The sequence below is a fragment of the Rhynchophorus ferrugineus genome, unplaced genomic scaffold (genome assembly GCF_030347505.1).
Source record: "Rhynchophorus ferrugineus isolate W39M unplaced genomic scaffold, kcgeb_rfMv2 rfM3, whole genome shotgun sequence".
NCBI lineage: Eukaryota > Metazoa > Arthropoda > Insecta > Coleoptera > Curculionidae > Rhynchophorus > Rhynchophorus ferrugineus.
Window position 1 is genome coordinate 37249980 of NW_027472582.1, and position 15065 is coordinate 37265044.

The window sequence follows — 15065 nt, forward strand, 5'->3', positions numbered from 1 at the left end:
AGGTTTAACACTTCAGTAATTTAACAGTAATTTTATAGCGGCATTGATATGTATTGCATTGATACTTCGGATCGTCACTGATAGGTATCGCTGATGAAAATATACGTAACTATCTAACAATGCGAAAACTTTTCTGGGTCTGAGAATTATGCAGTTGGTCAATTTTGAATTGTTGGCATTCGGATTGGAGTTACTTTGACTTATTAAAACTAGTCGAAGTTTGACAATTATTACAGATAACAGAGTCAAAAATCACTCAATATTTGCCTTTAAAATACTGATGTGAAGTGGCTAAGAATTTGACATTATTACACTGAATGTTGTGGCCATTATTTATCCAGTCTTCAGTAAAAGATGATTTGGCACACATATCTCACGTATCGTTGACTTTTATTTATTCGTGGACTTATCGTTCTCCAACTTCATCCAACTATTTAAATGTATTTTTGCTTTTTATCAAGAATTATGTTTTTAATAGATCAGCATCTGAGAACATCCACAAAACATAAGACTTAAGACTTTTTAATATTTTAAAATTACATTTTCGGGAATTGTAATTTAAATTTCAAAAATAAATAAATCCTTTATGAATAGTTATCAAAGAAAAAAAATATATAAAACCGCTTTTCAAATAAGAATTTAAAAAATATATAAAACCGCTTTTCAAATAAGAATTTATCAAGAAAGGCAAAATAATTTATTATTCAAAGTTGATCACGCAGACTTTCTATTCCAAATTTAAAACTAAAAGAATTGTATAGCAATATAAACATAGTATTTTTCTACACCGTTATATAGATATAATAGAGAGCTAGTTGAAAATAGTATGAAAGGAGTGCAGCAGATATAAAAAGAATTTAAAAAAGTTTTACTAAACCTAGTTTTAGTAATAAATTTTCATTCACTTAACACAATAACTTAACAAGACAATTTCAGCGAATTTCTACCTGTTCTTATATACTTGATAATAATTTTGATTCGACAATTAGGAAATAAGAAAATATAAGCATGCAACAAAAGCACAAACTATTGGCACAGTAAACAGGCAATATTGAAATAATTTTACTCACCAGGCACAAATGTATGCCCATTTAAAAATATATTTTTACTCAAGTCTATTTTCGGTTTACTAGAATATTGAATTCTACCAGGTGACGAAGAAGATTCTGTTGAATAAACAATATCGTTTAACATTGTCAAATAAATTACTCATTCTTGAATGACTCACCGGAGATCAATAGTTGATCATTCAAAAATGGGTTTTTACTTAAACCGATTTTAAAATTCCGGTCTTTTTTAGAATCGTCATTAGAGTATTTTACCAACGAGATTCCTTATTGAAACAAAAAGTTTTATTCAATGTACAGGTGATTTTGGTGTTAACAGTTACCCTAAAGACTACAACTAAAACAGCTGTGTTTTATTTAACTTACCAGCATGAGCAAAGGATCCTTTCAAAAAGGGATTTTCGCTGAGGTCAAGTTTTACTCCACTGTGGAATGTTTGAGCGTTAACTGAGGAACTTCCAGATTCACTGTTCGAACTGGAAAATGATGCATATGATGCCCCCTGACTATTTGATGCTTGGTTAAAGAAAATATTTTTCTTCAGATCAATTGGTCCGAAAAATGCATCAGCCCCACTGGAACTGAATTTGTCTTCTTTGTCGCTTTTACTTGTTGGGCATTTTCCTTTAAACAGAAACATTATTTGTCTCAAAACAAAAAAAAGGAAATATAAAATATATTTAAAGATATATCTGCATCAACATTATTATATAGTGTAGGATTAATATGGTCCTAACTCCTTGAAAAGTTTTAGTGATGTCTCGGGATGGTGAAAATATATCGATCTATCAATGTTCTCTAAAAATATCCATATATTTGGACGATATTTATTTGACTGATATATTGATTTTTTTGTTTGCCGATATTTTTCGATAATTAAAAAAAAATAAAGTCATTTCTTAAACATTTTAAAGACCTTTTAATGATATTGAATAAACCGTTATGAATGGTACTTAATTTTAATGGTGCATTAATTATTTCCGATAAACGATACCGTTCAAAATAAGAGAACAACAATGTCTTTTGGACCAATATATCAATTTTTTTAAATATAGATATATATTTTGTTAAATATCGATATTTTTCGTGGTATTTGTAAAAAATTAGGTATTTCTTCTCCCATATATTTCAAAATATAATCTCATCAAAATTGTATTGAAAATGATCAAGAACGGAACAGTTTCCTAGGTATGAATTATTAGAATGTGGATTCATTGTATTATAGTTCAAGGTATACGGCCACCAAAGTTGGATCGAAATCGCCATGAATTAACTTAGTTAACAAAAGCTTGCAGTCCGGAGCATACGATCACCAAAGAAGGCGACAGAGCGGATATTCAGAAATAATTTTACTTCAACAATAAGCAGTCCAGGCAAGTCAATGATTATGTATATTCATCTCTTCAAGAAGAAGGTATCATTTTTGAAAAACTATATATTTAGTCTAGTTCTGAGATATGAAAAGTGAGGTATATTTTAGGTATTGGTTTTTTAAAATGAACTTTCTATACGAAAAATGCATCAGAACCACTGGAACTAAATTTGTCTTCTTTGTCGCGTTTACTTTTTGGGCCTTTTCGTTTAAACCGAAACATTATTTGTCTCAAAACAAAAAAAGGAAGCAGTTTTCAGAATTCAGAATTCTACACAGTGTCAAATCTAAAATTCGTGTTGCTGTTTATGGTGAATTGTAGAGATTTCCCAAACTATAAACAGAGAACATATTTGAGTATTATGCATCGTGAAACTTCTGGAGTATATAATTTTGGATCTCTGCGACTTTTCCAATAAAGAATTAAAAATCGTATCCATACTCGTTCCATAATTACCATACACATATATTTTAGCACCATTAGACACCCGTCTCTTTTCTTTAGGTAGATTGTTTTGAGGGGGTCCAGACATATTTGGATAAAATAATTTTATTACAAAAATTTTACTATAGTTTAATAGCAACAATATTTGTTTCATACAGAAAATCGGGTTTATTTAAGAAGCACAAACATTCTACCGAATTATATACAATATCTGAAATAAAACATCGAACCCCTTTAAATCTAATCATATTTGAAGAGCTATTAATATTTGAAACAAATGGTGAATATTTCAGTAAAGTACGTACACCGGCTTAATATACAGCTGCATTTTATATAATAAATCGATGGTTATTTAAAATTATTATATTATATAATACTCACCAGTTGTAGAGCATTTCTTAAAAGCTTTGTATGAGCTCTTAAAAGGACTGTCGTCCTGCATCCACCAGAAATCTTCAGCCTTCTTTGATTCGCTGGCTTCTAGTGGGTCGGATGGTGGGTGTGCATCGTCTTGTATGACGTGGCTCACGTCACCAAGTACTATCGTGAGGAGTGTTATCCCCACTAAAATTAGTGGAGACATTTTGCCTTAATCTAACCTGAAACCAAAGGAATATATATTTTAAACAGGGTCCGGAAAGAATATAATGATAAATAAAGTTTATCCAAATATAATAGCCTATACATGAAAGAATCATACGTTATATAGTTATATACATAAGTTGTTCTTATTTTAAATTAGGAACAGTTCTAAAAAAAATAATGAATAAATGCACTAATAGGTGTACATAAACATAAATGCTATTCTGAGGAGACCCAGTGCAGTATTCGTTAATTTTGATATAAACAATGGGATATTTTATTATTTCATACTAATTATAATGTTTATAAATAAATCAAAAGTGATAATTTTCCTAAATATTTCAGAGTTGTATATTACTACGAACATTTCTTATTCATTTCCTTTGAGCTTCTATTCTATTATTCTCAACTAAACCACTGCTAGGTTTCCTATTTTAATTTATAAAACTCTGATTTACTATCAACATTGAAATAACTATTATGCATATTCAAATTCTCGCATTTATTACTATTTTTTCTAATTAACTTCTATTGTTATCTTCTATAATTTCTGTTACTATAGGGTAACTATTAACCCTGTTGTAACATTTTAATTAAAATCATATTATAGAATATAGATATTCCTAAATAGCAGATGGCCTCTAAATTTGATCAAAACAAAATCGTAGAAACTTTATTTATGGTATTGAAAAATGACAGAAATCTTCGCAAACACATGTAACAACCTTGAAGATCTATCTTAGGCTTCAATATGACTATTCTTGGTTAATTTATATGGGTGTTAACGATATTTTCAGTCAGGAAAAATAAGAAAAATATGTGTGGGAATACTTTTGTTTTTATTATAGATTCTAGTGAGGTAGCACAAAGAATTTCTGAGTAATCTGGTTATATATGATGAACCTACTAATTTAGATTATTACTCTTAGATTTAGCATACACTGAAATTCCTTAGTTGTATATATACAAGAACGCTATAATAGAAGCCAAGGCAGTTTTTTACAATAACATTTATACTCAAGAACAAAAATATATTGGAACGCATAAATGGAAATTTCCATTTTGTCACAAATAGTAGACTTATATTATACACTATATTACTGTTGAAATTCTTGTAGTATGATGTCATGTAATCAAATTACTAAATAAATAAAAGCTTTATTTGAAATAATTGTGTTGTTTAAATATGGATGATTTTTATATATCTTAACTCGCCGTTGAAAAACTATTCAAATGATATTCAGTTAAGAAATTGCTTTTGTCAGGTGTTGGCGTAAAAAAACAGAAAATATATTTAAAAATTATTGAATCATCTTAAGGTGAATGTAAGATTAATTATATGCTAATATATCATTCACCAAACATTTTGTTTCACAAAAGAAGATGACCAGCTTTGTTAAAATTTACAAAATCTATTTTTAAAGATATAGGTAACACAATTATGGATAACGGTTGCTTTTCTTGCAGTAAAAAAAAGTTTTTGAAAAAATTAAAAATATATCACAATATCCCAATTTAGAAATACTACGTATCTTGTACTGTGTATAATTTTTGTTATTATCAGATTAAGGCAGCTATGATTATCATGTTATCTATATATATTCTATTTCTACAAGAACTCATAATCGACTCATATCATTCTGAGTTAGTTCGTAACAAGTAATATTTGTCGTCATGTCCTACGTAAGAATTAACTTTTTCTAATCCATTTAATCATTTTCTATTTATTTCCATTTAATCAATTATTACTTTTAGTGATTATTGGCCTATGTGCAAATCATTCAGAACTGAGATATTGGTTAGTCTATTTATCCAAGAAATTCATAATATCTGCCAATATAATCTCATTTCAAAACTTTGAAGCTTTTTAATGGTTATTGTTAATATCCAAATTTCTACACAGTGTAACAGCACTATGCAGATGTAGCACTTTAATGTTTTGATTATTTGAGAGATTATTGAACTTTTGACATCTTAATAACTAACTTAATATACTAAGATATTTATCTTCATAACATATGTCTACATATCATAAGTTGTTAGACATAATATTCATTAGATTTGAGTCAAGTCATCATTACAATTAAGTTTTGTGGTTTGTCACCAGAAGTGACTTGTGACAAGAAAGTTATTCGAATAATTTATGAGGCCTTCTTGAGTTAAAGGCGGTTTTAATTTCGCAAGATTTGTCGAGAAATGTCGAGTTGAAATAGAGAAAAATTAAATATTCAATTATATTTTAGTTTTGAATCCTAATGTTTCTCCAGTTATGATCACATGAAAAATAATATTAGTCACAGGTCAATTGGAAAGTCCCCAGCCTGACACATGGACGGCGCTACTAAAATTAAATCCATATGTTTTTTAGTTAGCCCTAACCCTCAAAAGATGCGTGTATAAATTTGACAGCTGTCGGATCATTAGTTTGTGAATTATAGCATTTTGGGTGAAGCAACTTTTGTTATTGTGAAAAAAAAATGGATAAAAAGGAGTTTCGCGTGTATATATATATATTGCTTTTTGAATGGAAAAAACTTACTTGAAACAAAAACTTGGCTTGATGCCGAGTTTCCGGATGCTGCCCTAGGAAAATCAACCATCAAGGATTAGTATGCTAAGTTTAGATGTGGTGAAATGAGCACCGACGACGGTGAACACAGTGGACACCCAAAAGAGGTTGTTACCGACGAAAACATTTAAAAAATCCAGAAAATGAGTTTGAATGACCGTAAATTTAAATTGAATGAAATAGCAGACACTCCAAAGATATCAACTGAACATGTACATCATACCATTCACGAATATTATGTATGAGAAAGCTCTGTGCAAAGTAGGTCATGCGGAAGCTCACTTTTGGTCAAAAAAAAAACGGCGAGTTGATTATTCAGAGCAGTGTTTGAAGATGATCAAGCGTAATAAACCCGAGTTTTTGCGTCGATATGTAACAATGAATGAAACATGACTCCATCGTTTCACTCCGAAATCCAATCGACAGTCATCCGAGTGGACTGCATACGATGAACCCGGTCCAAAGCGTGGGAAAACACAATAGTCGGCTGGCAAATTTGTGGGGTCTGTATTTTGGGCTGCGCATGGAATAATTTTCATTGACTACCTTGAAAAAGGAAGGATGGATCATCAACAGCGACTATTATTACATAGCTGCCGCATTTGAATAAAAAGAAAGTGCTGCTTCACCAAGATAATATACAGTGTCACAAGTCAATGAAAACACTGGCAAAAATCCATGAATTTGGCTTAGAATTGCTTCCTCATCCACCGTATTCTCCAGATCTGGCACCCAGCGATTATGCCCTGTTCTCATATCTCAAAAGAGTGCTCGATGGGAAGAAATTTTCGTCGAATGAAGAGGTGATCGCCAAAATTGAGGCCTATTTTAAAGCAAAGGACAAATCGTACGACAAAAATGGTATCGAAAAGTTGGAGGGTCGCTATAATCAGTGTGCAGTATTTAGTATTCGAGCAGAAATGTTCGAATTCGATTTGCCGAGGAAATCAAATTTGCGGGAAGCTTTACTTTTTACTTCAATTTAAAAAAGAGCGGCTAGGGGTCATGGAATACTATGTGAAGCATATGACAACCATGCTTCATAGATTTCAATACGGGAATTCTAAAATTTCGATATTTTAAATGTGCGGATTTGGACACCGAAGACAAGAGCATTTTGGACAGACAAAAATATTTGAAGACCAGTGTTTGGAGGCACTACTCGATAAACCCATCAATAACACATCTGGTAAATTTCAACTGATCACGTTGCGAAAAAAGGCCGGAATACGAGCAAAAATACAACAATGCTAGTCTTGAGCATGGCAAAGTTAGATAATATGGTGCGAATGAGGGAAAAATATACTTGAAAGTGCTATACCACCACCCACCCGCCGTTTTCTCCAGATTCTGCTTCTTCCTATTGCCAATTGTTTCAACATATGAGTCGTGACCTTCTTGAATAGCGTTTCATATCTTGTGGAGATACCAAAAACTGTGTCGATTCGTGAATAGCTTCAAAGGTATTTGTTTCTTTCGAGATGAAATTCATAAATAAGCTCTAAGATAGGAAAGAGTATCGGATATCTATTGATAAAATTTTAAATAAAATGCATTTTACCGGATTCTCACATTAAAGCTTCAAATTAAAAAAAAAACACTTAAAACTAATATATAGGCCAATATTATAATTCAAACATATTTTTTGTTGTTCTAATATTAATTATTCTGCCCATTAATCTATAAGGGAATCTACGCTGAATTTGGCAACACAAAATTATGTTATTTAAAGGACTCTAAATTTAGAAGCGGCACTATATAATTGCATAGGGAAATTTTTAATATTAACTTCGGTCCAGTTTTAGTAAAACTGACACAGAAATGTTGCCTTAATTGGTAATTAGTACCAGGGTCGTGATAATATTGTGTTCCGTTTAATTAAGGTGATTTGTAATCGTCGGTATATCGCGTATAATTTTAGTCGAGCGACGTTCTTGAGTGACGCAACTGTCTATTATACGTGCGAATAGTGCGTAGATAGTGGGAAATTCCGACAAATAACAGAAGAAAACACGTTAGCCGGTGATTCCTATCGAATTCAGTAACGGTTGCCTCATTAATGATGCCATCATAATCTAAGAAATTGAAAGTGGTGATCTTTATAATTTCGAAATGATACCCTACAAGTTTAATTAAAATACCGTAAACTGAACTGCTTCACTTTTTAATGGTTAGAATGGCTAAGTAAATATATCATCAAAAAAGCACATATATCATCCAAATTATATACATTTTGTAGTGAAAGGTCTATGGCATTAATTAGTTTTTCTCCAAGTTCATCATCATCAACGGTCTGTTGCGGCAATAAATTGCTATTCTTGGCTATATAATGTGTTTATGTGTAATTGTTTTCATTATATTTGCACAAGATATAATAAAAATACTAGATATAATTCTTAAAATATGTAAAAGTTGTTAAATCATTATTTTAAAAAATGCAGCAGAAAACAATTAAGTAAATCTAGTTCGAGCTGATAATGGAATATCTCTCCAGCATTAGTACAAAAGAGTTAAAATTTCAATATTTTAAATGAAATATGTACTAACACTTAATTAAAAATAAACCCCTTTACTGCTATGATATTTCATGGGCTTTCCTTATTCACATGTAAAATACAACATCTCAGTAACACGAGCGAAGCTGTTGGATAAATTTAATAATAGTTTGCTGATTCATTGTACATACAATTTCAGTCACGTATGTACTTCTATAGTGTGCCTTCAAAAATATCCCATTGATCCAGTCAGATTCTGCATGCAGCATGTATTTGTGAGGAAATTAAGTTTATCTGAATTATACCTATTTATATCAAGAAGTAAATTTACTATCTCTGTGAAAGCCACTTTATATAAAATATTGACTAAATCATTTTACATGTAAGTATCCGATAGTTTCGATGTACAAATCTCAATTAACCATAACAAGTATTTCGATATAAATTATACAATTTACTGCATTTAAGTAAGAGGAAATTGGACAAGTTATATAATACTAAATAAATTTATTGGAGTCAGCAGAACATATTCAGTATCATAACTAATACTACATTTTATATTTTACTCTAGATATTAATGGTTTTGCTTTAAACGAATGATTCCTTTTGTTTATAATTGATAAAAAACTAATTTACCTTAGTTATTATTATTGTAAAAAGTGATTCTATATATATATATATATATATATATATATATATATATATATATATATATATATATATTTAGAATCACTTTTCACATATAGAATCAATATATATATAATGTTATACATTGCAGAATCACTTTTATATAACTAAATTGAAATGCAGATAATAATATTAGAAAAAAATTTACCAAAATATCACAGACTAAAAAATGAAGAAAAGAAAATGAAGAACAATATCTATATCTTATTTGTTGTCCAGTAACTCACAGTTTCACTATCCTATAATCTCATCCATATAAACAAGAACAAGAAATGGTAGCAATCAATCAAAATTGGAAAGTAGGCTGTCATTAGAGACAAGAATTTACACATGCCTCACCTATATCAATAATTAACTAAATAATGAAAACCATTGTCATACAGGTACTCAAACATCATTACATCGCCCATATACATAGCCCAATGTCCAGTTGTCGATAGAAAAAATTAGTAAAAGGAAAAAACCTAAGTAGAAATAGATACCCGTTACTGACAATGACCTTTCAAAGCTATCATTATTACGAAATGTTAAAAACAAACAGTGTTATAAATAACGTGTATAGTTGAAAAGTATTAGCGAATGATAATATCAACAAGTTCGAATGTAAAGGCAGTTTCGAAGGACGGTTATGTTTATATTTCTCATTTTTCAGTACGTACTAATGTACGAATAGGTTTCGAAATTTTGGCATTTTGATTATTATAAGATGACAATAACGTCATTGAAGTCCACGTATAGTATATTTTATAATGGTACTACATCGACATGCGACATTCACATAGAGTAACATACGTATATAAGTTATGAAAAGTGAAAGATTTAAGACACAAAAAATTTTATTTCACTTTAAACGACTATTTTTTTTTAGAAAGTATTGGCGACTTATTGAACGGCACTATAATAAGATCTTGCCGAGTCAACCCGTTCTAATATAAACCACTTCACAAAACGCCTCACTAATCGCACAATTAAGTGAAACGTAAAGACACAGTACTGTATCAGGGCCATTATCAGTTGCGCAATATAATATTTGTGTAACAGGTAAATTTTTTAAATCCATATATTTTTTAATTAGCTCTAACCTTCAAAAGATGCGTGTATAAATTTGATAGCTGTCGGATCATTAGTTTGTGAATTATGGCATTTCGAGTGAAGCAACTTTTGTTATTGTGAAAAAATGGATAAAAAGGAATTTTGCATATTGATAAAGGTTTGCCTTTTGAAGGAAAAAAATACAGTTGAATTAAAAGCTTGGCTTGATGCCGAGTTTCCGGACACTGCCCCAGGAAAATCAACCATCATGGATTGGTATGCTAAGTTTAGACGTGATGAAATGAGCACCGAAGACGATGAACGCAGTGTACGCTCAAAAGAGGTTGTTACCGACGAAAACATTAAAAAGGTCCGCAAAATCATTTTGAATGACCTTAAATCGAAATTGAATGAAATAGCAAACACTCTAAAGATATCAACTCAACGTGTACCTCATATTAGTCACGAATATTTGGGTTTGAGAAAGCTCTGTACAAAGTGGGTGCCGCGTAAGCTCACTTTTGACCAAAAACAACAACGAGTTGATGATTTGGAGCAGTGTTTGAGATGATCAAGCGTAATAAACACGAGTTTTTGCGTCTATATGTGACAATGAATGAAACATAGCTCCATCATTTCACTCCGAATTCCAATCCATGGATCCATCAATTGGGCTTCGAATTGCTGCCTCACCCACCGTATTTTCCAGATCTGGCCCCCGGCGACCAAAACTGCTCTCAGGTCTCAAAAAAAATGCTGACTGGGAAGAAATATTCGTCAAATGAAGGAATGATCGACGAAACTGAGGCCAATTTTGAAGCAAAGGACAAATCGTTCTATAAAAATGGTATCGAAATATTGAATGTTGAATGTTGAATGTGAAATGTTGAATAAAAAACTAATTTTTCCAAAAAAATGTGTTTTACTATGGTAGGCCGGGGACTTTTCTATTGATCTGTTATATGGATTTGAATCACGTAAACCTTTCGGTATATTTAGTGACTGAACTATTTATTGGAAGGTGCGACCTCATAAATATTTCCTATTAAGACCTTGTAAGGGTACTAAAAATGAAGTTGATGGAGCCTATCTTCTGGCAAATAACCAATAACGTCATGTTAGAAGAGGCATACGTTTTAACAGTTTCCAGTTTTTCAATTATCTTGTCAGTTTCAAAATAAAATTAAAGCGATCTCATACCCACATTCATAATTAATTGTAAAATAAAAATCCATTTTACGCTCAAAGTTTTGTTAAAAATCATATAAGTAAAATTAATATACTTCGAAAATTTAAATATTGAACGATATTTGTTTAGACCTTACCTTTCCTACAAGCTAAAAGAATATTAATGACCACATGTATATACTGACTTGTTCGTAAATATTCTTGGAAACCTGTATAATTCGGCTTTCTTGGAGAAAACGACAGCTTGTAAATTTTAATTAATTATGTATTAAAAGATTTTTTTTGGTTTGAAAGATAGACTGAACTATGAGTTACGTAGGCAATACTTAAAATAGTTTTATTGCCAATACAGTCGTGTGTCATTCAAGGACGGTCATATTTATTTTTCACATATTTCGATGGTTAGTCGCTGAAGACAAGTATATCCGCCTTTAAGAAAAACATTTACTGCTGACATTTAAGTATATAAAAAGAGAAGTCAAGGCAAATCTAACGCTTATCCGGATAATTTCATGTAATTCGCATTGTAATTAACAGAAACAACGTACAAAATTAAGCATATTGTTGTAAAAAAAGTCAGCAATAACTCAATAGCACCCGTAAAGTTACCCTCTTGCATGACAACGCTCGACCATATGTTGCAAACTTGTAAAGGATACCTTGTTGTAGCTCGAAAGGAAGTTATGCACATCCAGCGTACGCGCCAGGTATAGTTCCTTCTGACTACAATTTGTTCAGAGGGATGCAACGTGGATTGGTTGGCACACGGTTTTTAAATTCTGAAGAATGGGAAATTGGTTGATTGGGTCGCTTATGGAAAACACTTTGATCAATATATTTTATCAAAATTTCTCAATGAATAATTTTAAGTAAAACGATTATCAAACAACAAGCAAGTATCTAATAAATACATGCCAAATCTAACGTGTTATATATTTAAAATGCAATCCATTGGAATTTCTACTACCCATGAATGATACATGAACTTGTAATAAAAAGCCTTCATTTCCTATTAGAAATTTCTCAATATTTATTTGTATTTTGCGTTGAATAATTGCTAAATATAGATGTTGTTTTGAATCAGAATTAGAATTTAAAAATACTAATGTGATGCAGCGTCTCCAAAATATTCAGCAGTATTCAGCAACAAAAGTGAAAGTTTGACTCCTAATTCGTAATTAACTAGATGCCAACATCAATTCTAATCAACATAAATAAATGTCTTATGTATATAAAAAGTTAAAGTTAACAATATCTGCAATACTACATCATTAAGTTCCATCCAATATATATAATAGATTATTTATATGTTTTAATATATATTTACAAGGATAAATTAATTTTTAATTAATAAAATTATTATTATAGTAGCATATTGCCCACATTTACAACTATACTTCAATAAAACTTCTATTATTTTAGTAACAGTACTTTTTATATTAGCACAATAATAACTAAATCATTTGATCTGCTTATTAAAAAGCGTTTTTGGTGTTATAAGATTCATTTTATTATTTATAATAAATCAAATATTGATTTTTTTGGTGACCGCTGTTTTAATTTAAAATTTTAGGATTAAACTCGGAAATATAAATCTATATATAATTAGTATACAGGGTAAGTGTAAATGTTTATCAAATTTATCATATTCTTAAATAAGAAATCCGAATAATATATTCCAGTGTCAACCAAAAATCAAAACGGGAATAATGATTAATAGATTATAGAACTGTAATTTGATTGGATAATCGAATCATTGTATTGAAGTTATACATTTCATCGAACCTGCGGAAATATATATTTTCAACATTATTATCAACATTATCTGGAACAATTAAATTCATATATCATATAATCATGAGGCACTTGTACTTTGCTTACGCAGCTGTATTTGATAATAAACAATTATTGCTACATACAATTATTATTAGAAAAAATAAAGCAAATTAAACAACTATTTTGTATGCAAGGTAAACATTGAAATCTGATAAATCTCATATAATTAATCTTTCTTTCTGCTTCTTAAATTTCTTCCATCCTATGGATTACATCACATTACACACAGTACCATTAAAAAGGTGTCAATATTTACCGCAAATCTAGAAACAATGAGCGACAGACAATGGCAAAATACCTCAGACCAGATCTTCGCTATAAATATTTATGCATCTTGATGGGACTATAGACGAAGACGTACGTGGCTTTCACTTTCCAAGCGACCGAAAGAAATCGATTTGGCAATCTGCGTAATTTAAAACGGAATTGGCCTCAAACTTTATATGACAAAAATAAAATATCAATTTTACTCAATCGGTTATTTTAATATGTAAGTAATATCAGCCAATTAGGAGACATGAATTATACGTATATAATTTTAACCATTACTTTAAAGTTAACAAAAATACTGGCGATAATATCATGCAAAGAAATTCATTGGGTTAAAAAAAAACACATTCGTTTCATATGTTTATATATGTGCTGCAGTAATCTTACATAAATACCATCTTTGGTAACATTATTTAACCACCGTTAATAAGTAGACATTGTTCTGCAAATACTTCATGAAATATTAAAGGTTAAACGTAAGTAATTAAAATTCTAAATGCCATGTAGGCATGTGACATTATAAAACTATGATAGGCTATGATCATGTACTCCTTGAAATGTATCAGAATTTTATGTTTAGTTTTGTTGAATTGCTTATTCCTATTTCTATTTATATTATGCAAAATAAATATAAGTAATAACACATTACTCAATAAGTTCTCCGGTTTGGTACAGATGACAGCAATTTTGACAGAGCCACATGATTTTTGATAGTAATAACTTTTATATCCTATTAGTAATGTTATATAATTGAAAATATATTAAGTGAAATATCATCTTTGTTTGTAAAACAATGGATAAATAATAATTCTGTATTTTGATAAAACTTTTGGATGTGATTTTCTTCAAGAAAGATTTTATCAGTTTAGAGTATCTCTAATATATTTATACAAGGCTATATCATTATGTTTAACTTTTTTCAAGCCAACTAAGTTAACGATTATATTTTAAATCTAAAAAAAAGTACCATGAATATGTTATGTAATAATTAATCCAAACTTCATTCGTTTTTATATAATATCGTAACAGTTATATTATATATTGAAAATAAAGTCAAGATTGTGCAGAGCCAAGCGTATAAGCACCAGCTATATATTTTCTATATTTTAACACAGTTCAAGCAGGGTTACCATAACTGTCAAGTCAAAGTTATTTTCTATTTACATCAGAACTAGCCATTACTTAACACGTCACATTGCTATATTATTTACCAGATATATTCCGAAGGTTAGTACGTATGGAAAATCCGAAATCGAAATATCATACATGTGTTAAATAGCGAATAAGAGATGTGAATATTATTAGAATAAAAACTTGAATATATTAATTGCCTAACAATATGCCAGCTATATAATAATAATTTGAAGTAAAATTTTAGATCTGTCACAAATATTAAAATTTATAGTAAACCAACCGTACGGGTTTTACGTGAAAAATAAAACTGAATAAAGAAATTTTATGTAATCAATGTAAACTTTAATAATTTGTTTGAAAAAAAAAAACTGTAAAATAATTTTAACAA

The 15065-nt window shown here is 30.0% G+C and overlaps 1 protein-coding gene across 1 annotated transcript in view; it reads right to left on the reverse strand.

Moving 5' to 3' along the window:
• Window positions 1-15065, reverse strand: part of LOC143193683 (uncharacterized) — a 69496-nt gene that overhangs the window by 44417 nt on the left and 10014 nt on the right. The window contains exons 2-5 of the mRNA XM_076400004.1: window positions 3266-3483; window positions 1434-1691; window positions 1229-1333; window positions 1071-1166 (exon numbers count right to left, since the gene is read on the reverse strand). Coding sequence (XP_076256119.1) covers window positions 1071-1166; window positions 1229-1333; window positions 1434-1691; window positions 3266-3467 — 661 coding nt within the window. The 5' untranslated portion in view covers window positions 3468-3483. The remainder of the gene's footprint in view (window positions 1-1070; window positions 1167-1228; window positions 1334-1433; window positions 1692-3265; window positions 3484-15065) is intronic.